The following is a 25,242-nucleotide window of genomic DNA, read 5'->3' on the forward strand; positions in this document are numbered from 1 at the left end:
CTGGTTTGTGAACTAAAGCATCTCTTGAGATGATGTCAAAAACCTTTCTGAGCTCAAGACACATGATGTTTACTGTATCTTTATTTTGCAAGAGCTACTGCTCCATAGAAAAAAAAAACCCATGATGAATCCATGTTGACTCCTACTCTTCTCTCATTCTTTCCCACTTGTCTTCAAATAGTTTGATTCTTCCCACCCCTTGTAATTATCTGAGATACAAGGGACTGAACAGGTTCCCCAGCCCCTCTTGCCCCCTTTAAAATGACAAGTTCTTTGGACAACATGGGAGCAAGATATACAGCTGCAGAAATCCTCTCAGGGGCATGTTGCAGCTAGGAGAATTTGGTCCTGAAGTGGTTGAACCTCAGGTTGGCTGTGGATGGAGCTGAGGCTGGCAGGTGCAGGAAGGCCTAGTGAGGCCGTGTGCCTGGCTGCTGACTCCGTGGGAAAGCAAGGGCCTGGGAAGGGGAAGATGAGGGAGCACTGGAATCTTGCCTTGGTACAGTCATGATGTGGCTGGGACATGCATTTGTATTTAGAGCCAGACATGTACTCTCATTTTATGCAGGAAAGTCAGAGTAGTCAAAGAGAAGCATGGCTAGATCTGAGATTGTGAGGATGGATTTCACCCAGATCAGTCAGGCTGAAACAATAAAATACAGTAAGCATTTTTCACTCTCTTGTTATCCTGTGCTATTTTGAAAATTAATCTTTTATTGTCTGATTGTAGCTAGTGAGAAGACTAATATAGCCAAACAAGTACAAAACATTTTTACCTTTCCAGATACTTTTCTCTTTTTCAGTTCTTCCTGATGGATTTTATTTTCTGTGTCTTTTTTCATTTTGTGTTTTTCTTCATGAAGCATACCCTCACCATTTAATTCACTACATTTCTTTAGAACTGGAGGACAAAGATGTTGCTCTGGACCCAGAGTGTTGAACCTGATGAGACAATCATGTAGGAGATACGGCACTGAAAAAAAAAAGCTACTTCCTCTTCCCAATTAAGAGCTCTTCCCCCATAATTACCATCTTAATGAAAGCACAACATGCAGCTCACAATACCTATAATTTCATTTTAATTACTTCTGGAAGACAATTAAAGCAGTCATTTAAAAATGCAGTTTTGCACCCCGTGGAAGGGACCCATGCTGGAGCAGTTTGTGAAGAACTGCAGCTCATGGGAAGTACTCAGGCTGGAGAAATTCATGGAGAACTGTCTCCTGTGAGATGGATCCCATGCTGGAGCAGGGAAAGGACACCTCTCCCTGAGCAGCAGCAGGTCCAACCTGTGATGAACTGACTGTGACCTCCATTCCCTGTCTCTCTGCGCTGCTGTGGGGGAAGAGGTAAAGCCTGTGAAGGAGGGAAGGGCAGGCAGAAGGTATCTTTAAGATTTGGTTTACTTCTCCTTTTTTTTCTCTTCTGATTTTTATTAGTAATAAACTAAATTAATTTCCCCAATTCAAGTCTCTTCTGCCTGTGATGATAATTGATGAATGATCTCTCCTGGTCCTTATCTCAGCTCATGAACTTTTCACTGTATTTTCTCTCCCCTGTCCAACTGACAAGGGGAGTGATAGAGCAGCTTCAGTGGGTGCCTGGCATCCAGCCAGCATCAACCCACCACAGGACAGTTTATTAGGGAAAGCAAAAGCTGCGCACACAAGCAAAGCAAAACAAGGAATTAATTCACTGCTTCCCATGGGCAGGCAGCTGCTCAGCCATCCCCAGGAGAGCAGGGCCCCATCACATGTAGTGGTGACTTTGGAAGGCAAACACCATCACTCCAAATGCCCGCCCCTTCCTCCTTCTTCCCCTACTTTCTATACTGAGCATGATGTCACTAGGTCTGGAATATGCCTTAGGTCAGTCTGGGTCACCTGTCCCAGCTGTGTCTCCTCCCAGCTGCCCATGCACCCCAGCTTCTTTGCCAGCGTGGCAGTATGAAAGGCAGGAAAGGCCTTGGCTCTGCACAAGCCCTGCTCAGCAATAACAAACACATCTCTGAACTATCAACCCTGTGTTCAGCACAAATCCAAAACACAGCCCCATACAAGCCACTGTGAAGAAAATTACCTCAGCCAAAACCTGCACATATCTTCAAGTTAATAATTTTATGATTGACAAGATATGTGGCCCAAGCAAGAAGTGTGTTGCTGATGGTAAAGAGGAGGCATTCACTCCATAGCATTCATACATTCCTATTGCTAATGTGCTGGCTGTGCATACAGAAAAGGAGATGAAAAAGATGAACATCAGCATTTGACCTTTCTGACCCTGTCTCCAAAGCTTATTTCATGCATTTGTCCATGAAATAAATTTCCATCTCTCCTAGAAGTTAATGTGATAGATTTTGCACATCAGGACAAGTAGTGCAAAAATAGAGATCTCCAGCCTAGCTACCCCACATGGCAATCAGGCATCAGCAAGGATTGCTAAAATGCTCATTGGAAAATTGAAAGGCAAAAATTTTTTGTAAAAATCCATTGTATTTCTTGCTTGTATTTTTGAACTAAATACTTTGTGTTATTAGCACTAATGTGAAGACACCTAAAGGACAGAACAACCAATCTTTAAGCTATTCTGTGAGCACTGTCCACATGTTGGTGGGCAAAGCATGGTGTCAGTACTGAAAACCTGCCTGCAATCCATAGAAACTAGAAGTCAAATTGCTGAACTCAAACCTATTGCCCTGAGCAGCACTGGTGAAGCGAAGGGATGGTCCCAAAGCAAGCCATGAAAGCACATGGAGTAGGCTGCTTCTCTCCAGGCTTTGGCAGTGGGAGCATTTGCTGCCCATGCTCAGGCTGCCCCCGGCTCCCTGCACAGCCCTGCTCGCACCTGGCCATGGGAGCCACGTTTGGGCCAAGCTGCTGACGTGGAGAGGATGGTGAGACTGCTGCATCGCCTGCTCGCTCTCGGGAGATTTTGAGACTTTTTCACATTGAAAAGCAAACCTTATTCTGCCAAAATGTTTTCATCTAGAGCTAATAAAAGCAAATTAGACTCTTCCCCAGATCAGGAATTAATTTTGTCTGGTTGTGTGTCATGGCTAGAGTAAACAGTTTATACTTGGGCAAAGGCTGTGTTTAAGTATGACTGGATCCTGTTTGGTTTACTGTGATTAACCTAAACAATTGAGAAATGTTGAAACAAGTTAATTTAAATTCTTTCTCCCATTTCCTACAGCTTTTCTAGGTTAGGTTCTTAAAGCAACTATTCCAGAAATTATTTCAAGGCAAGAAAACTAATGTCAACATTCTTACATTAAAATGAAATTATGGGTTCCCCCCCCCCCCCCCCCCTATTTAATAAGACTTACACGTCCTTTCCAGATGTACACAGGCTAAACAACCTGCTGCTTAATGGGAAGTGTCTTTATGCTCAAAACACAAGAGCATTCCACTATGCCATTCTAAGCATTACAAGAAATACTTAGAATCATAGAATCACAGAATAAGCTGAGCTGGAAGGGACCCATCAGGGTCATTGAGTCCAGCTCCTGGCCTTTGCACAGAACAGCCCCAAGAGTCACACCGTGCACCTGAGAGCATTGTCCAAACACTATTTGAACTCTGTCAGGCTTGATGCTGTGCCCACTTCCCTGGGGAGCCTGTTCCAGTGCCCAACTACCCTCTGGGTGAAAAACTTTTTCCTGATATCCAATCCCCTGCAAGTTGCTTCTGCACTCTTCCTCAGTGTTGAGGCTGAAGTGTCAGTGATGTCATGTCACAGAAGCACTGCTCCTGCTTCTCACATGGGGCTTAGATGAGCAAAAGGGGTGGTACCCAAAGTACATGAGTGGATCTGTGCAAAATTGTACAGGACTTAACAACTGGAAAATTAAAAGTCTTGGTATGAGATTTATGTCCTGTCTAAACTTTTTTGCTAATTAAAGGTATGGCCTATTTTCTTCTGCCTCCAGAAGCACCAGATGGCTTATGGAAAGCAAGTATTTTTGTTGAAGAGAATCAGTAATTTGACTTTAATTTGATGAAAGGGGGAAACTTCATCTTTCCAGAAATGTCTGGATTCAAGTATCAGCAGTTATTATCTTCAACTTGCTTTGTGCCTGTCTTATTGATGGGCTGCTCCTGAATATGCTGTCTGCTAACCCATGCGCTGCAAATTGTAATTCTCCTTGGTGGCAGCACCACATAGTTGTTTTCAGCAGACAGGCTTCATGTTTTCTTTCACTGGGTCCTTTCCCTGACAGCCTTTATTTCAGTTTTGTTGGATCAAAGATGAAACACCCTTTTTGTCATTTTAGGCATATAAAAAGCTTTGCTCTTTCAAAAAATAGTATTTTACTTTAAATGATTCTCAAAAGGTCACTGTAAAAATGCACTGAAAGACCCCAAAGTAGGCCTTGTATTTCCATCTCAATCTCTGAAACAACAACCCTTGGCACTTCTGGGTCTGGGGAAGCATTTCTTATATGTTGCCAAACAATATATTCCCAATTTAATATGGATATCTTTAAAATCTTATTTTACTGGGTAGTCATAGCATAGACAGCCTTGATAAGTGAGTGCAGAGATCCTCTCAGCATTCACATACATGTATAAGGAAGTCAGATAAAGTCCAGCTTCAAGACCTGAACATTTGCAGCCACAGGCAGACAGATATTTATCTGTGGAGAAGTTTATACTGGCTTCTGTTTGAGAATTAGACAGTTTTCATCTTCAAGCAAAACCAGGAACTAGATGCAGTCAATAGCTTCCGTAAAAAAATTTCTAACCTTAAATGGTCTCCTGAAACGCTGAATCATGAGGACCCTGGCATATTTTTAACAGAGGAAATCTATTTCTGAAGCTCTTTGTGTAGCACGGAAAGTTTGGGCCTAATTGAGGTTGTGGGGGGAGCTCCATTTCTACAGCTCAGCATACAGCTCTGACAACAGGTTCTGCATCTCAAGTTGGTTTAGTTCATCAGCACTTCCCTATACCCCCCACACTGCCAGCTGGTGGCTGAAGCATTCTGTAAAAACTGGGACATTTCAGAGATCTTTATGTTACACCAGCAGGCGGCTGAGCTGTACAATACAGAAACCCCTCCTCTGGCTGGGCTGGAAATGTTGTAGGGCTGTCTTAATTCCTGGCTCAATGCCTGGGATTCATGGGGAGGGGGGTGAGTGAGAGTTGAGGGTGAGGGTGGGGGGCTTAATGCAAGCTGCTCCTGTGGATTACAAACTGATGGAAACTTCACCCCAGGGGTGCCAGGAGCCGATTATGTGGTTGTCCTCTCCTTCAGAAAGATAAGGAGACAACTGTGGTCCAGGGAGCCTCATGCAACCTCTCACGAGAGCAGAAAGACAGCAAACCTGGCCAGCAAACTGATCACCATGTCCATGCAAGCCCGTAGAAGCACATCTGATGTGCGGTTCTCTTGGGCTTTGCTTCCTCTGCATCGCTCCTGCCCTAAATGAGCCAAGGGGCCGAGTTGGCGTTTTCGTCGAGCAAACGGGACGGGCAGCCTGGACAAGTGTTCCAGGAGCCTTTCATTATTTTATTCCGTTATCAGTCTCACATACCAAGTTGAGACAGAGATGGTACAGAGCTCACACCGTCACAGGCATCCAAAGACTTCCTTGTTACAGAGCATTCTTAAAAGCTTCTCAGCCAATAGCATGCTTCTGAAAGTTACAGACAACTGTTTTAACCAATCCTCAATAGCTCACGTACATCTGTTGTATGCTTGTTATGCCTTTATATAACAATGCACAATATTCCATTATTGAGCTTAAACTTATCTATCTTGCTAAGCATATTTTTTGCAACTTCAAAACCTATTTCAGCCAAACCTAGAAACTCTAACCATTGTTTTAATGTCCTTCCTTGCTATATTATTGTATCTTCTATCTTCGAGTTTTTGCAGCTAGAGCTGATTCCTAAATTCATTTTGCTTTATTTCTGAAACCGGCTTTTTTCTCACACCTAAGAGCTTTTCCACCTCTTCATGTTTCCCCACAGGACCGTGTGTTAAACAGGTGTATGCAATGGGTTTGCTTGCTCAGGTGCTGTTTCTGGAGGACAGACCCCGGTGGTCAGGGCAGTCCCTGCTGGGGTAAAGATGAGGCTGGGGGTAGAGGGGTGCAGGAGGAAGGGCTGATCAGAAACAATGGTGAGGTGCCCTTTGGGAGGTCGTGCAAGGCTGATGATCTCAGCTCTCAAACCCCAATACCTGGTGCAGGTCTTGTTCTGAGACACAAACACAGAGGGGAGTTTTCATGACCAGCAGGAGAAAGACCAGCACTCTGATCCAAAACCAGAGGCAGGAGGGAGGTCACTGTGCAGCCCCTGTTGGGCATCTGAAGGTGCTGGGGAAGAGGAGCGGCTGGGAGGGGCTGCCGGCAGCCTAGCCTTGAAGCCATGGATGAGTGAACGAAGAGAGCAAGGTGAATTGCTTTTTGTTTCTTCTTCCACAGAAGATCTTGCTGCAGCAGAGGAGAAAGAAAAGAAGTGTTTTCAGCTGCGAGTGCTCCCTCCTGTGACACAGGAGAGGGTCAGCCTGGGAAAAAATGCCAGGGATCTTTGCTCTCCCTGGTTTCATGCGGCAACGTGTTTGCGAGAGAGACATTTCAGCAGTGAGGGTTTAATCAGGCCAGACTTGATCAGGTGACTGTCTAATCTTTTTAAGAGTTTAGCTACCTAAATGAAACTGTCTGATGAGATTGTTTTATCACCATTATAGCTGAGCAAATAATTCACAATAGATAATTTATGAGCTGCCTTTTGCCTTTGCCTCTTCATGAAGTGATTAGATGGTACTCAAAGCATTCATTAGTCAAGAATTTTAAATCTATTTCCTGGGCTTGGTCCTCTCAGGAGCCTCACAATTTGGCTGTATTTCAACAAACCACTGACTGTCTCCAGCTTTCTGCCCATGAGCAAAGCCATTCAGCTTCTGAGGTCAAAAATAGATGAGAGCTGCCAGTAGGTCAAGGCATGGAGAGGAAATGGGGTTCAGACAACAAGGCTGGGGCACCATGGGCTCAGGCAAACTGAGTCTTGTGGGTCATGCTGGGAAAAGTAACTCAGTAGGACACAAATGACTGAAAGAAAAAATAACCAAGCACCAAAATCTTGCAATGAGTTGCGTCACTTGTACTGACCCAGGCTGAGGCTTGAATTTTTGCCATCCCCCCCCAGCAAGAGCCTTCTCAACACGCACATGGTGTGCACCGACTTGCAGGAATGTTTGCCAAGTAATAAGCAGCATGAAGGCAGCCAAACTGCATTCAGGAACAGGCAGACAGTCTGGAACAGTATTCACTCCATCTTCTTTGTGGCCAGAGGGAAAAACTGCCACAGGCAGCATTTTATTAAAAACATACTGCCAAAAAAAAAAAAAAAAAAAAAAAAGCGCAAAAAAACCCCCAAAGCAAGCAGGAGAGAGAGAGAAAGAACTAAGGATTGGGAAATAAATTAATCAATGTTCCTGTGGAAGCAAAGGAAGCCCTTGGGCCCCAGTACAGCTGGCTTGACAAGAGGACAGTATTGCCGGTGCTTTACATGTAGCCCCGTTTGTTTCCAGGTGCATTTGGAATAATGATGTCTTAATACCTCTATATTTCTTTTTTTTCTCCTCAGGAGCTGGGTCATGATTTTTCCATCTTTTATCATTCTTGTCTATTTCAGGAGCAGTTGGGAATATCCTAGAAGGGGATGAAATCCCCACTGTGCTGGAAATGACATGAACTGGTGACACAGAGGCAGGCTGTGCTGGGAAACTTCCCTAACCAGTACAGACCACTGCATGGTTCAGCAGTAAACCCAAGGGCTGCCTTCTGCACTGCACAGCTGGAGCCTCCTTGCTGTGTACCCTGGTGATAAAATCCTGACCGACACACTAATGAAGAGCTGCTCACAGTAGGATGTAGAATACGATAGGATGAGAAAGGTGGGCAAAAGCCTTAACTGAAAAAAAGTTATTAAAAGTATACAGGGTACTTTATTTCAAGGTTATAGTGTACTTCAAGACTGAAAGATCTGTGGAATTTGCCTGCTACATTTTAAAAATGCATTTGCAACGCTTGCTGTGTTACGCCAAAAGGACTCAGATTTGAGTCAGCATAAACAGGATGTCGGGGCCTGAAGATCTTTGCCAATACGTGGCCAGTGGTGGGGACTGCTGAGGGGTGGCCACTGCCACCAGTGCACTGGCACACGCTGGGGCCAGCCACAAGGATGTGGGCAGTGAGCCTTTGCATGCCTGTTGGGGAGCTGAGAGCTGTTCTATACTTGGCAGAGGGTAGCTGGCTTGAAGGAAGAGCTGGTCACCTGTGGCTGTCTGCTTGAGGGGCACCTAGGTAGGGCCTCCTTCCCAAAGCCCTCATTTTGCTGATTGTAGACTAGATGTGGCCACTATGCTTTGCACACCTGACATTGGCTGTGTGTGTTGCTCTGTTCAGAGCACTGGGTGCCAGAGAGACTGAAATCTCTGACATGCTGTGAAATCCTTGACATGCTCAAAATTCCACGAGGCCTTGAGCAACCTGATTTAAGGTGCCTCTTTTGAACTTGACCCTGGACCAGACGATGAGCAAGCACAGCAATGGACCCGGATGCCCCTGCCATTGACTTATGAATGAGGACATGTGGGTGCTTCTTTGAGGTATCCACACTTGAAGGTTCAAAAGGAGATATTCAGTGCAGCCAAGTATGAGGGCCAGTGGAGGTTTTGGCACGAAAATTCAATCATTGAAAAAATGGTGATGTCTGGAGCATCTCAGATGCCAATATCAGGCACTGGTGGACTGCACCCTGTGCAAAGGCTTAGATTCAACCCAAGTGACATTCAAGGCAACTCAAAGAGGGCAGAGGGAAGTATCTTGCTCTTTGTTTATTTGGTGCCTCTGTTCTGCTTGTCTTCCACAGGAGGGGTATCAGCTTAAAAAGGTAGAGAGCAGTAACTGTAAGGCACAAGCACATTAATCATGCACTTCTCAGTGACACAGATCTAGTGGGTTGCCTTCTGGTTCACTTAAATAACAGCACCAAAATGACTGGGGTCTAACTACGGCCTTATCATAGAACCATAGAATCCATTAGGTTGGAAAGAAGTTTAAGATCATGGAGTCCAACAGCTAACCCAAAACTGCCAAGTCCGTGACTAAACCATTTCTGTAAGAGTCACATCCACACTGAGACCTGAGCAAACCAGAAGCAGGAAAGCATCAGCTGTAAACCCTTTCTCCATCCCTTCCTTTGAGACTAGTGAAGGTGTAACAGTGCAGGAGCTAAGGGGCCAGCAAGTTTGGCTATCTGCTAGTGCTGCTCTGCTGAAGGGCAGGGCAGAGACTGGGGGAAGGAGTCATTAGCAAAGCAGGACACATGCACATTGGACACACTGAGCATGACATTCAGGACCCTGGTGGGAAGGAACGGACTTGAATCATTTTAGGATAGGGTTCATTTTAGGAAGAGCCCTCTCCCTATCCTGGATGCTCCAGAGACGGGAGACTAAATTGAGTTGGTGTCATTTTATTTGCTCCAATAAACATTTGATTTATACAAAACAAGACAAAAACCCCCTCAAAACAGTTTACAAAGCAAGTTAAGTGTTTGAAACTTTTGATATACAAGAGTATATATTGCTCACATTCCTATTTCATACATGATGTACAGGTGAAGTATTCCTTAAAAGAATAAAAATTTTCCTTTACATGTAGTGTTAAAAAACCCCATAAAAACGTCAGTACTGTCAGGAACTATTCATCACCATTCCCTGACCTTCTGTGTGGATGGAGGAAGAGAAATGGGCCGTGACCTTCCACCTGCCTGGATGCACTCCCCACCCACATCTCCTACCTCTGCCTATGGCCCTACGAGTTTACAACATTGCATCCCTACAAAATTGCCATAGTATCCTCTGACCTCCACTGAAGTTGTGGAGATTTTGCCCCACTCTGTTTAAATATTTCTGAGCAGTTTGGTTAAAATGGAAAAAAAAAAAAAAAAAAAAAAAAGCACTTACAAACCCATCTCAAATAAAGTATTTGCCATCATAAATCATCATAAATCTTAACTCCTATTTGAATAAGCATGATTCCTATTGACTTGCATGGCAACATCTTTGAGAGGAATATTGATATTTATCTGTCAAAGGTGTTTAATAAATCACACCAGATATATCTGTCCAGGATTGGTTTCTGCTGGTTGAATTTCTAACTTGCAAGGCCTGCTGACATGCTATGAGGAAGAGAGAAGTGGATAAATCACTGTAAAACACCTGAAGACAAAATTTTTAGCACTTATTAAACACATTGCTGTCATGTATACAGGCCCAATGTGATGTCAACTGTCTTAAGCATTTTGGGGAACTGAAAGAATGTAAGCAATGAGGGATCCTGTTGAAAAACTCTTTGTTTTTGTTTTTTTTTTTTTTATTCTGTGAATTGCTGACTTGCTGAGGCAGCCCTAAATGCAGGCAATGCTGAGGGCAGGATATGCCATTAACCTATTGCTATGAAGCTTTCTGTCACCTCCAAGGTCTTTTTGCAAAAATAAAGGCACCAGCTGTTGTCTCTTACTTTGGAAAGCACAGAACAGAGTCAGACTGTGGTTTGTCCAGCAATCAGACACACATACAGGGGAAAAAAAAAGTTTGTTCTTACAGCAACACAATCAAGGTAAAAGAAAGGGAAAAAAAAATAGTATTGCCTGCACTCAGAATGCACAGCAAATATAAAACATCTGCTTGGATTGTTGCTGGCCCTGTCCTGTTCTGTATGGTTTGGGGGTGGGAATGGGAGGAAGGGAAAACTCATCCTGCTGGTATTTTGCAACCTGCTTACAAGCAGCACGAATTCAAAGCAATAAACATACAACATTAATGAACTCTATAACAAAACACACATGTGAGAAGGACCAAAACTCCTCACATGCCTGCTCTGGGACACTTTGAGGACTTGAGTTAAGATGAGAGGGAAAAGACATTCCTGAACCTTCCACAATGTGCTGCAGACAGGACCATGTAAGTACAACTGCAAAGTCAAATTGGCCTGTCTGCTGTGAGCCTGCTCCTGCAACTATGAACAGCAGGACCACAGCCAGGTGGTCACAGCATGTGCTTTGAAAGTCATCTTCTTATTGCATTTTATTTCTATTTTTTGGCAGAATGCTTAGTGCACAATTGCTGGTGTGGTGCTATACCAGTCTCCCCAGGCTCCTTCCCTAAGGAGTGGGATTTCTAACGCACTGGTCATTTCCTGGAAGCACTTTTTTTTAACAACTTTTTTCCCCCCAGGACATAGCTGTTTATAGATATATAGATAGATATATATATATACATACACACACATTTTATAGCTATATATGTATATATATATATATATATATATAAAAATAGCAATTTCATAGTTATATACAGGCATTAATAAAGTGCATAATGTTATTGGCTATTTTCAAATCTCATTTCCTGAGGAAGTGCTACCATACATAGCTCCTCCTACGACATGGTGCTGGCTTCCAGTGCTAGGGTATGACGGCTACTCCCCCAGCTTTTATTTCCCCGGATACATCTCCCTGTCCAGAGCTGGAACCTAAAGGGAGTAGTGACAGCCTCAGTCCTCCAGGAAGCAAGTCAAGGCACTGATCAAGACTTCTTCCTTTGCCAAGGTGAACACGTCTAGGAGTGACTTCCCTCTGTTCCGGAGCTCTCGGGCACACGCTACTTCGCAGTGGTCACGGAACCGTCCTCGGGAATCTTCTCCTCCGAGCAGCTCCTTCCTGAGAGCCTGTCGTGGTGCTTGAGCTCGCTGAAGCGCTCGGCCACGCACTGCGCCGTCAGCCGGGCCTCGGGGTCGTGGTCCCAGCACTCGATAAGGGTTTCACACACCATCTGGATGCCCTGCAGGGAGCACAGCGAGAGCAGCCGTGAGCGGCCCAGCCACCGACAGAGCTGCTCTCTGAGAGCTGCTTTAGTGCCCTCAGAAGTTTGGGGGTTATTTCACTTGTGTCCCGGAGGTTCTTTATGGGATCTGCTGCTTCTGCCATGGGGGCATTGATACCTTTTTGGGTTTTTTTAAAGAAACCCTACTACAATATTTTCATCACTTTAGTTGGTACCGTCATTTCTGGGCATGTGTTCTGACACCTTATAACAAGAACAACGGTGCTTTGGACTAGTGCTATAGAATCAGGCAGGGTTTTTTTGTTTATTAAATATGATAAGAATTCTAGGACAACATGACTTCTTGCTCAACCCATGCCTTTGCGTGCCTGAATTCTGTTTGAGTTTTTCAAACAAAATTCTGATTGCCAGCAACACTGGGCTGTATATCAGCTCTTTATGAATTCCTTGTGGACTACCTAAATCTATGTGCAAATATGGGCCACAATCCCACAAACACTTAAACACATCACTCACAGTTGGAACTGTTTAACCTTCATTTCAATTCTGATGCAAATGTTTACAGGAGCAAAAACCCAGTTGCATCTCTGTAATGCATTTTATAAACATGAGGTATTTTCCAGGAAACCGTGTTTTGCTTTACGACACTAAAAGCCCATTAAGTAGGATTTATCTTAAACTTATTTGAAAAATAACATTTCACAACACTGCATTAATTGTATAATTTACCTAATTGGTGATGTTGACTGATGTCAGTGCTAATAGCAGAGTGTTACTGTCTGTATAAAAATAACATTAGTTTTCTGCTGGCATTGAAATTACAAGCAGTAAATTATATTAAATATTAAACATTAACTTGAAATCAATAGTGCAACAAATTTCATTAAGGGGGGGTGTGGGGGTAATTGTAATATGTAAATCCATTCCAGAATTTTATCACGATGAATAATGAGTTCATTACAAAAACACGACTGCAGAGGAAGGAAATGAATATGGAAGAGCCATTACAGTAAGAACAACTTTTATGGAGTTCAAAGCAGATCCTCAGCTGCTGCAAACTGTCACAGCCCTGCGGAAACTGATGCATCACTGCATTTTAGATAGCACAATGTGAAACACTGAAGGGATTCAGGCGAAGGGAATTAAATCCACCTTCATTAAATGTTATCTGAGTGTGTTATCAAGCATCCATTTCCTTCCTTAGACTCCTAGCTGAACCCTGTTGGAGCCAGCTGTGCCCATTCTGGTGACACACAAGCACAAGTGCATGGCCCTCCTGGTTGGTGGGGTACCCTCTGCTGGGGGCAGATTGAGATGTGGGTTTTACATATGGAAGAAATCTCTGAAATCAAATGCAGGACACCTAGGTCCAAATCCATGATAATTTTACTTGCCAGATCATTACCAGAGGTGATGAAATCCACAGTGTATCCCACAGCTCTTACCCCAGTACCTCAAGCTGCAGCTCTCCACACACTCAGCCTTGCTGTCAAGGGCTTTTAGTGCTGCTAGTATCAGATACCCAGGTGTCCCTCAAAATTCAGCATTCTTCCCTTGTTAAAAGCCCCTTCTCAATAACCCTACTCTTCACAGCTGAGTACATAAGGAGCAAGTCCCTGCAGTCCAGGAAGGAGCTGCACTCTGCCATAGTCATCAGGTGGCAGGTGTTCTCGGTTGGAAAGATGATTGATTTTGGCCAGTCACTTGGTCTTTTTTAAGTAGATGTCAGACTGATTTTAACTTCCCAAATGGAATGAAAAAGGGAGTGTTACATTGCTCCTGATGGAAACAGTAGATGATATTCTTGGTTGTGTGGGCTTTTATAAATGGTTGTGATAGTTTCCTTTTGTTGGTAAAGACCACTCAGCATATTTCATTGAGAAGTGGAATGACCAAACCTCATTTCTCTGATATGAGTCACATTTTATCTCTACTGATAAAACTAGTGAGAGCAAAGGTGAAGAGATGCATGCCTTTGGCTTGTTTTCATTCAGTTTCATGTACTAAAAAAATCTACTATTGCCTAGGAAGTGCAACCGTAGTGCTCGTGAATGGAGGAAGCTGACAAAGTGCTTTGTGATATGCAGGGGAAATGGACTGCTAATGCACAACCTGAATAAAACCAGACTGGCTTGCTGAAGACTTATTTCGTATTTCCTTAAACCTGTCAACAGCTAGGATACAACTATGACTGGTCTCCATGACAAAGTATGAGATTTGCTTTCTCTGCTTAAGAACCTCTGTAGCAGGATGGTCTCCCTGGAAATGGGGTGAAACAAGTTGAACAGTGCCCGATTTGCAAAGCTACCAATGGTGAATGGAGAAGGGGGTCATGCTGCTTTAGGTGTTAAATAATGCTGAAATCAGACTGACTCAAACATCTTGATGGTGAGGTGAAGATGTGGTAGACCTGGTAAACTGCCTGACAATAGAATGAGTGATACTACTAATAACTTATCTAAAGCTGCTGAGCTAACAGAGCTGGCCTGGAGACATCTGACTGACAGCTCCTATACCGTGTAGTACATAATTCTGATTAAGATATTTTTGTCTAGTCATTATCATAGTAAATAATTTATATTTATATTTATATTTATATAAATATATCTGGTTTGCCATCCTTAATCGTTTGAGACAAAGTTGTATAATGGTTCAATTGCGCCTATATAATCGTTAAAACGTAAACTGTTGACAAAATCTGAGGCTAAGACTGGATCCAGCCACACCTAGACTCCTCTCTGAGAAGGTGTTTAGAAAGCAAGGAGATCCTTTCTGTACCTCATGACTCAACAGGAGGGCTTCTCTAATAAATTTTGTCTGAAGCTCCCATTCTGGCTGCAACAGAGGCCCACATGAGAAGTTGTTGTCTTTGCCCCTTCAGAACCTACACAAAGTGTGCTTTAAGGGCCTAATTATTCTGTGGCTCTCTGGATGATTGTTGGATCTCAGGTTTCCAGTGTTTCTGTTTTAATTGCTTTTAGATTACACTGGTGTGCAGCAGGAAACGCAGGGCTTTGGGGCAGGCATGGTACAGAGAACTGTGGCGTCTGAACCACATCAGCACCAGTGTCACTGTGTGACAGAGCTCTACTCTGTGCAAAGAGAGGTCCAGCCTGTTGGGCAGGGCACTGAGTTAAGGCTCAGGCTTCAGGCAGCAGCTAAATCTACAGCGCAGCTCCCACCGCTCACAGCTGGTGCTCTTACCTGATGGTTAAGCCAGGAGCTGGGGATCTCGGGTCGCCCTCTGTCTCTTAGGACATTGTCCTTCATGCTTTCCACACAAGGGTGTTCTCGCACTTTGGAGCCAAATGGGGGCTCGTACTCTTTCACTTCTGACAAGAGAAGAAGCAAACACAGGGTATTTAGCTGGGCTGTGCTGGCGCCAAGAGTGAAGGGAGCTGGCTGGTCTCTGAGGAGCAAGAGCTACTGATTAGCTGCTCACTGCCACTGTTCTGCTTGACCAGCTCCAAACAAAGCAAAGCCAGTTGGCATTTTCAAAAATGTTTCAAATGTGTTTCTCCCACACACTTCCTCCCTCCCCTTTTGTTTCCTAGCCAACAAAAAAATTCTCATTTAAACCCTTCAGTACATAATAATATTAGCAACAGTCCAAGAAGCAGAGTAATCTATAATGGTTTGTGAGCCTTTCAATCTCTGCTGAGGTAAAGAACACATGAGCTTTAAGGTGAGTTTTGCCTGAGCCAAGCTTTTGAAGAGCTAGTCACCCTTAGCTCTCCTGGAGTCCACACACACTTGCTAGGTGAAATATAAACTGAAATCTATCTAGGTCATGAGATGTGAATGTACAGATTGCTAGGATGAAACAGTTGCTTGAAAAGGACAAAGATACAGTTAAGGAGCAATGCTGGAAGCTGCCACACTGCCCTTGTTTACTCACTCCTAAGCTGCATTCTTTTCTAGAAAGTAGTAGTCTGCTCTTATTTTAGACTTCCTTCCCAAAATGGATCAGTTTTGGCCTATTATACAGGGGCACAGCTTTCTGAAGGGACCGCCGTCACTCTAGTTTTTGTTCGCATGCTGCATATTTTATTTGCTTTTCTTTAGAGAGAGAAAGGAAGAGGCAGACATATGGGACCTTTGGAGAAAACTCAAGAAATCTCTGAGAGCGGAAATATTATAGTAGATGCTGACACAGTGTAGAAAATGCTGTGGTTTCTTTGGGAACAGATGGAGCCTTTACTCACAGGCCTAATGACTTGCTGGTATCAGATAAAGATTTATGAAATTGGCCTGTTCTTCTGCCTCTTATTTCTTTCTAGGAATTAATTGAGGGCAAGAAAAACTGAAGTGTAATCTACAAAGCAGTCTGGAGAATGCATGCGAGTGCCCAGACGATGTGTGAAGAGAGACAAAGGAGTGGAGAGACAAACCACTGTTGCCTAATGTTACAACCAAAGTTCAGCTGCACTCAGTTGCTCACTCCTCTCAAGGTGTAAAAAGCTCCAAGAAAGGTGGTAAGGATTAAAGGCCCAGAAGAAATGGGAAGAACCTCTAAAACTTGGCTTTGTTTACTTTGGAGAGCAAGGTAAGGATGGAGTCATATGATATGCTACTGAAAATAACTAATGATCAAGATAACACACGTCAGATCCGTCATGTCTCACAATAAAAACAAGGCAGTACTGAAGACAACTAACTTTGGACTTTTCTCCTTGAAGTCAAGCTGTAGATCTCACCTGTATGTGATGGCCATGAGACAAAGACTTTATAAGGCTAATGCTTAAAAAGAATGGCCAAGTTACAATAACAAACATTTTGGAAGGGATATTAAACCTTGTGCTTCAAATGTTCAGCGTTCAGACATTCAGCTGCAAACAACTGTGTGCAGTGCAGCGGATCACCCCATAGACGCCTCCTACAGAGCTCTCCTTCCTTCTCCCTAGCCATCTGGTGCTGGCCACTGTCCACACAATGCTCTGGAGAATGGCTATAGTCCAGAAACAGAACTCCTGTATTTTAAAACCCAAGTGCCAAAGACTGCTTCGCCTTCTTTCCTGTACAAGAAGGCATACCAGTTTCACCCACATTAATCTGAGTCGGAGATTACTCAGCCAAAGTAAATTTACAAGACTTCAGCCCTAGAAATGAATTGGGAAGTTGCCATCTTGCTAGTCAGACCTGCGTTACCATGCAGCGGATGCACAGTGATTATATTGCACATACCTGTATGTTCAAAGCTAACAAAAATATTAAAGTTCGCTGGGAAAATTTAAATCGCGTGACCTAGATGGCCATTTCCTGCACCATCTCCACCAGTCATGGTTTAGTTGTGGTAGTGGTCATGGACACCAGCCAAGGCTCTGAGATCTTCCAGTGTGAGGAGTCAGAGGAGTCTGAATGACCAACAGAGGAAAGTTGGTGCTGTGGTACCGACTTGTTCCCTCTCACTGATTTAATCTGAAGGTTGCTCAGGTTCATGAGGTGGTTCAAGCAGGAGAAAGGAAAGCCTTTCCTGGGACCTGATAGATTCATAATACATTTTCTCTGTTTGAGAAATTGTTTATAAGTTATGAGCATTCCTCTTCCAAAGATAAAGATTGGATAGGTTTTTCACATTTGGATTTTTTGTTGCTGCTTTGTTTTTGTTTATGGTAAAGAAAGAGAAATTGAGGCCAGATGCCAAGTCACTGTAATGACTTTCTACTAATACAGTCATGCCTTCCCTCAGTTTGAAAAGCATGCGGCATCTTCTTGCTATTTATTATCATGTTTCTCTTTCCCTTGGAAAGAAAAAAAAAGCCCACTAAATCCTCATGCAGTAAGTCATCCTAATGCTGTGGAATCTCAACTGTCAGACACATTTTGCAGTAAGAGCTGGTGTTATTCATGGATCATGTTTACCTGCTATAGTAGATGTAATAGATGTCAATTTGAGGTAGGTTAAGATGTTTGTGCCTAGCTGCCTGTGCACGGCTGTATCCAGATGCTGATTCTATTTCTCATGTCTTATATGTTTCTTTTGATCGATTTTAGGCCGGTTGGGCACTAAATATGACAACTGGATGAAGTACCATAAATACGTCAGGAACCATGAACTACAGAACCTTTAGCATTCAATAATGGCAGACTTCCTTCAACTTTAACCTCCAGCATTTAATCTTCATGGTTGAGAGCTGACTTGCACTACTAACTGCTGTACCTCTAGTTTCTTTTGACATTGGCCTAGCCATAACTCTCAGAAAGGCTGGGATTGGATTTTTAGCCCCACACAGAGACATTACTGAAAATCTATTTGTTGCATGTGATGAGAGCTTGGAAAATTTGGCTCACTTGTGGTCTTTTTCTACTCTAAGCTTTTTGCAGTGAAATTTTCTTTGGGTCAGAAGAGCATACACACAAACCCTGTTGACACTCCCTCATGTGATCTGTCTTACTGATTTCTGTGGGACAGCTTCTCATGCTGGATGATGAAGACCTATTTGCAGAATCAAAGCAGGAGTGAGGTGAAAGGCCAGCAGAAATCAACTGTGAGGCACAGTCCACAGCAGTGAGCTTGTGTTTGGGAACTTCTAGGTCCCTTTGAAATGCCCCTTTATTTATTTAGAGCTCATGAGGGGGCAGAAGGGATAAATCAGTTGATAGCGGAGCTACTGTGACAACTCATGCAAACACAGTAGTGTCCTTCAGATATTGTCTTTCTTCATGCTAGGGGAACTTGGGGAGTGAATCTGCCAGCTTGCGCTGTTGCACAAAGGGAAAATAAGGCCCAAAGCAGAGGCCCAAAAGCTATTTCACGGCCAAGTTTAAGGAGCTGTCAAATGCTTACTTCATAAATTTCCCTAGGTTTCCCTGCTAAGGGGAAGGGTGCACTGGGATGGGTGAACTCACTGAGCACAGATATCTCTTAAGTGACTTCACATCTGATGATCAAAGACACAGTCACTCTTCTATAGGTTTGGGAGTGCACGAGCCCTGCCATCAGTGTAGGCTTAGGGGATGCTCAGTCAATGCACACTGAATCCTGAGGTAGGAAAGTAGCAAACACAGAGCACATCAGTGCTTGACATGGGGCGTGGTGCAGTGACCTTATCCACTGCCACATGGCTTGTTGAAGGACATGCTACCTTACATCTAGCACTGTGGTGACACTTGGAGAATTTCTAGGACATGGGTGCCTGTCATGGGGTGATGCTGCACTGTGTGGATCTACCAGCCAGGGCTGTATGCCACTACAAGCCAGCTGCAGACATGCCCTAACTGGTCTCTGCTCCACAAAAGGAGAAATTTAAATCAGGCCCCAGCTGGAGCCACCTCAGGGCCCAGTGCACAGGCACAGCCCCGCTGTACAGGCCATCTAATTGCTCCCTACTGCCAGAAACGTCACCGCTCCACGTCAGTGTGATGAAAGCTGAGCATTTCATGAGGTACCGGATGCACAAATGTTTAGCTGCCAAACTGTGGCTCTTGGCTGAGTCTTTCCAAGTAAGCATAAGATTAATCCTGATTTTATTCACATGAAACACAGCTCCAGTAAAGCAAGGCTGCCATTTTAAACAAAGCCCTGTTACTACTATACCAAAGCCAGTCACCACACCACTGCTTGAGCAACATCGCCATTTTCTGAGGGGTTTCTCTTCTCCCTCTTCACCAAACCCATGTATCCAGAAGTTCGCTTTCCTCTCCTTCTCCTCTGCCACCCCCAACAGTCCCTCACCCACACCAGTTGCAATACAAACCAGATGGTTTTCTTTTCTTTCTAGGAGGCTGTCAGAGAAATTACACTTGTCTCAGTCACCAAAGCTGTGTCACTCTGAAAGCAAGTGGTTGAGATGAAAATTGTATTTCTTGCAACGTGCAGCATCTGGTGCACAGCTGTTGTGCTGAATGAAATACCAAGTTAACAGCAGTGTGGTACAGTTGAAGTTCTCCCCAAAGTAGTATTGCTGAGTTTCTAAATATGCCTCTTAAATTATACTCTGGTGAAAAATCAGTCAACCTCAATCTTTGCCTCTGTCTCCCTTTCCCTCATGCCCCATTTCTGCTGCTCCATATTTAGCACAACAAAGTAACAACGGACAGCATGGCCTTTCTCAAAAGCCGATCCCCACCTGCTTATTTACTACAGCAGCTTCACAGTACGGATTGTGCTGCTGGGTATTTTTGTTTAAATGTCTGCTGACTGAAGAGGCCTGGCATAGCGTGGAGGCTGTGTTTCACAAAGCTGCTGTAGTGAAAGGACCTGCCTGCATCACCTCCCACACTCACTGAACACCTGTATGCTGACAAATGAATCCCGAGAGCTCCCTTTGAAAAACAAATCAGTCCCTGTACCTCGATGTGGCTGAATGGCAATTAGCCCCCCTTCCTCACATGCTTCCCTCCCTAAATAAAGTTGTTAATGCTGTTGCCTCGGCTTAGACTCCCATTCTTGCCCTCAAAACTGCCCCGAGCTGACACCTCAGCCAAGCCTGCCTTGCAAAGACAGAGCCTAGATCTTCCAGGCTCCTTTGAAAAGGCTGTCTGCAATCAGGTCAGCCTACTCCGCCTTACATGCAAAGACATTTCTCTCACTGCCAAACAGTCTAGGAGTAAAAGAGGGGTTTGCGTGAGCAGAGGCAGCTCCTCAGGAAGGCTGTGAGGAGAGAAGGGAGTCTCACAAGTGACAGATGGAGAAAGAAAGCAGAGGGGGAGCTGTAGTCATGAATCACTGTAAGGGTATTTCACCAGCTGGCTGCAAAGATAACCAGACTGCATGAACCAGGGAAAAGTCTAAGAAGGAAATTAGAGTAATGGTGCAATGCTGTTGTAGCGCAGTACCAGTGACAAGTTAAGGGATCTGCATCCTGGGAGTTGTGTTTAACTGCTTTAGACAGAGATGCTAAGTGCAAGTTCCAGCCCCTATGGATCTGCCTGAGTGCTCCTGGGGTTTTTCTGGGGACCTCACCTCAGGAAAGATGACTGAAGTAGGGAAACAAAATTCAAGAAATGTGTTTCTGGAGATGAGAATGACTGAGGGATGAAATGAATAGGGAAAATCAGGATGTAGGTGGGGGTTAAGCATCACTTGAAAGGGGATGCTGGGCCAGAGAAATATTTCCCTTTACTGAAATGACTTCAGCTCTTCTTCTCAAGGTTATAATGGTTCAACCTCTTCCAGCTAAACATGCTGGTGATTTTCCTTCCTTATGAAACTCCCTTTATATCCTCTTTTAGCAGTTGCCTTCTGAGAACAGCAGCAATAAGATTTGCTTTTGCTACAATCTTCATTTTGCCCTACTCAGCAAATATGAACAGGAAGGGACTCAGGCATCATCAAAGACTCCACAGAAAACAGCTCATATTTATATGAATCAGGTGAGTTCCTAAATGCAAGAAACAGAGAGAGATCAAGAGACAGGGCAAAGTTCTCTTTTCTCAGGTTTTAAATCTCTTCTGCCACATTCAAAAAGTGCTAATGAAAGGCTGGGGTTGTGCCAATGCACTTAGAAACAGGCATGACCACAAGCCTTTAAATATGGATAGGTTTGCCTTGGAATATGTCAGACTGAAGTTCAGTTCCTGAAGCATCAAATGTTTTACCCTTAAATGTTTGACTAGAAAAGACTTAGGTGGTTTCTTCATGCTTTTAAGCTAGCACTTTTGGCACACATACTCGCTTTGTAGCTTTCCTGGCAGGGTGCACACAGGGGTGAACTTGTTGCCCATTATACAGCCCACCCAGCAAGACCAAATGCTGGTCAGACAGAGCAGGAGACTGGGATGGAGGCAATTCCTCCCTCCTGCACATGCACATCATGGTGCAGCCACACAGTCACTGTGCAGAGTGGCTTCAGAGACCTCGCTTGTGGTATCCCACAGATGCTGGTAGAGAAACAAGGAGCAGCTATGCACATCTTCCCCTGGGACATTGGTTTCCCTCCTGTACACTATGTTCCTCATAGCACAGTGCTCTAGCCTGCAAGACTGTCCTGTCTCTGCATCTATGGCAGCCTTCAAGGTGGAACCGTGCCAAGTCTGATGAAAAGGGAGCCTTTGTGGTTTTGGAAGAAGGATAACAAATCAAATCACAGTTGCATATCTACTGTAATATGCACATTAGTGTTACCTTTTACAGCCCCTCTCCTTTGACTGCCCGTGGGAGCCCTGAACTATGCAGCAATATTTTTTAGAATGACTGTTAGACGATTCCAGGAGGCTGAAGAATTTTATACACAATTTTGTCTTTAGTTCCTGAAGTAAGGTGAAAAACTTCAAACATGGCAATATGTATTGCAGATATCCCAACAGCAACTTTTCTGTTTCTAGCACATACCAGTGTTGCACACTGGGAACTCTGGGTCAGCTTTAGGCAAAGCAGAAATGGAGTGTTTTGTTTCAGAAGAAACTCTGAATATGAACAAGCATAGCAGCTTTTCCTGGAGCTGTTCTGATAGTCAGTTCCAATCATTTTTATTTTGTTGCTACACTTTATACAGCAAACATCCCTTGATTTCTCATATGGGTGATCTCTAGCAAAATCACAAAGCATGATGTGCAGCAGCTGGTGATTTTGGGCAAACAGGAAACTTTCCATATGACTATGATGCCTCTTACTAAAACTATCAATTAGTAAATGGGACACTTAACTGGCCCTTATTAGCTCTGAGGAATAACATTCCATGAAAGAAAATGGGAAGCAGTTATCACTTCTTGGGTTTCCCATTTACTTATGTTTCCAATTATTTTGTATGAGGTCAACCAGACTGAGTCAATCCATGGCTACACAAGATGTCATAGGAAAACCAGACTTTAATAATCTTTAAAACTGATCTACCTAACAGTAAATTTATCCTTACACCAGTTGAGGATCAATTTATTCATGCATTCAGTTGCTTGGCTTTCAAGCCTGCTCATGTACATGTGCATCTCATACTACTGAAGGACTGTTAATTTACAGCATCCAGATACACTAGAAAACATAGAGATAGTTAAAAAGAATCACCCTCTCCCCAGACAACCACGAGAGCACTTCTGTCTCAATACTTTTAGAGAGAAGAAAACAGACGGCACTTACCTCCGACAGCGTTACAGCGAGATGTCATTTCCCAGAGGACCAAAGCCATGGAGTACACATCTGTTTGTTTGAAGGACTCCATGTTCTCCAAGTTCATCCTGGACTCCAAAACCTCAGGGGCCATATATCTTGCTGTGCCAACCTACAGGAGAAGAGATTGGGGAGAGCTCATGAGTTGAAATTGCAATTCATGTTTTGGATTCCGCTGTGATTTAACTTCAGCTTTCACAGAAACAGTGCCATTTGACATGTATCCAAAAATTCAGGCTATACTTGGCACAGGCCATATTTTCTGCTGCCAGGGGAATCTGGCATTGTCCTGACTACCAACTTACTTGCACCTCTCTTGGTGAGGAAAAAAAAATAGCCCTTTTTAGTTCCTTAAGCAAATAATTTTGACACTGACAAGTTTTCTCACTCTTTGGCTATTTGCAGATAAACTCTGACCTTTGGGCCTGAAGCAATTGCTGCTGACCAAGTGTCTTTCAGATAAGCAAGAACCACACTGTATTATTTTGCACAGTGTATTACAGTGTTAGCTGTTTCTTTTCATGGTAGGCTTAAAAGGAGAGTAAATGCAGGCCTGGGAGAAGAAAGCAAACACACAAATACTGAATGCAGAACCACACATTTGAATCAAAACCAAAAATCTGCCCCTTTGAAAGAACATTCTCATAAACTTTATTCATACTGAGCCATTTTCAGCAATGACTTTAGCAGCTTTGCTGAGATCTAGATTATGATTTTGCATTACAGAAGGTGAAGTTTAAAAGCCTGGTTTTATCACAAGAAAGGATTTAAGAAGAATTTTTGGATCACTCAACAGTTGCTCTCAAACAACAAACTCTTCACAGGGTAGGTAAAAAAATGTATCCCCCTTGAAAAACTGCAAACAGAAGTCTTTCATCAGGCAAAGACAGCTTCAAGTTGGAGACTAGTTAAGCACAGAGATGAACAAACACAAGTGGGTGATGCAGTAGGACACATGACTTAAACGAGCTGTTTACGCTACAGCAATCACTCCAGAGTCCAGAGGCAAGCAGGTCTTCTAAGGAACATTTCAATTACTGGGTCTGTAATTGCAGACAGCCACATAGTAAAGGCACAGTCTTGAGAGAGCCCTACGACACCCATTTTATAAGTTTCCGTAAACATGTCTTATCACCTCAGGCTCAGGGCAAATGGCAAAAAGGGGAAAGTATAATAAGAAGGAGGAAAGATCAGGAACATAGCTTTGTCATAGGACCTTGCAACAGCAGAAAACCTGTGTCAAAAGTATCCGAACGGTTGTAGGATCAAAGCCTTTATAAACAGCGGAAAAGGAAGAAGTTCAGAGTGAGCAGTCTCAAAGTTAAGTTCCCTGCTACACTGACACTGATGAATTTAAGGCCAAGCATGTAAATAGCAGCTATGCACTGAAGAGGTACTTAGGACAGTCATGTCTCAGCAGCACCGAGGTAAGCACCAACTCCCTTCCCAACACGAGACGTACATATGGAAACTCTGAAGCAGAGGTTGTTGCTACCATTAACTCCCTAGCACATGATTTCTTCCCCAAGCAGATCCCATCCAAAGCTTAAGAAGGTTACCAGTGCACATGGCCCACCCCCCACAAACCTTGCTGATTTTAACAAGAGTTAATGATGCCTAAATACAGTTCCTTCACATTGCCACAAAGTCCAATTCTGGTCTGGCATTTCACACTCCCTTCACAGCAATGAAAACGATTTTTCAGTTTTGCAGGACAATGGAGGATGATACCCTATAACTAAAATGCACAGAAAAAAATGCAGAGAAAAATTGATTTGAAGAATGCTATCAAATCCATCCTGCTTAGAATTTATCACAGATTCCAGTCTGCTTATGTCCTTTTATCTGCATTTATATTATTAGGTTGTTCGGTCAGAGACACTTTTTCTGTATCTTGAAAACACATGACTCCTGAGTCTCAAAGGCATTTTTAGGTACCTAACCTCTGGAAATTTGGAGCTGGTTGCCTCTCTAGGGTCTGGATATGCTTCTTCTTTGCAAATACCTGTCTGCTTTCAGTTCTTGGTTTTCCAACTTCTAGTGAGGGATCATCTCTCTTCCTGCACTGCATTATCATTTTTTGTGACATTTCAATCTTTTTTTACTGAAGATCTTACATTTCTTTCAAGCTGTTAAGAGATGTTTCATGCCCTGAGGTGTATCAGTCAGAGAGGCAGTAGATATTTCTCTTTACCTGATATGGGAAACCATCTATTACAAGGATGCTGATGCTGCTGAAGTACAGAACTGCTGGCCTTGCAGGCACCTACCAGCCCTTTGAACACAGTGGGAAGAAGGTCCAGACTTACACGGTCACATTAAGTAATGTCTACAAATAT

The 25,242-nt window shown here is 43.6% G+C and overlaps 1 protein-coding gene across 2 annotated transcripts in view; it reads right to left on the minus strand.

The window, feature by feature from the left end:
* Positions 1-9,472: 9,472 nt before the first annotated feature.
* The window catches only part of TGFBR2 (transforming growth factor beta receptor 2), a 68,666-nt gene continuing 52,896 nt past the window's right edge, over positions 9,473-25,242 (minus strand). For both annotated transcript variants that reach the window (XM_048301442.1, XM_048301448.1), the window contains exons 5-7: positions 22,874-23,015; positions 15,064-15,191; positions 9,473-11,856 (exon numbers count right to left, since the gene is read on the minus strand). In XM_048301442.1, the coding sequence (XP_048157399.1) occupies positions 11,677-11,856; positions 15,064-15,191; positions 22,874-23,015 (450 nt within the window). In that variant the 3' untranslated portion in view covers positions 9,473-11,676. The remainder of the gene's footprint in view (positions 11,857-15,063; positions 15,192-22,873; positions 23,016-25,242) is intronic.

The sequence above is a fragment of the Corvus hawaiiensis genome, chromosome 1, assembly GCF_020740725.1.
Source record: "Corvus hawaiiensis isolate bCorHaw1 chromosome 1, bCorHaw1.pri.cur, whole genome shotgun sequence".
Taxonomy (NCBI): domain Eukaryota; kingdom Metazoa; phylum Chordata; class Aves; order Passeriformes; family Corvidae; genus Corvus; species Corvus hawaiiensis.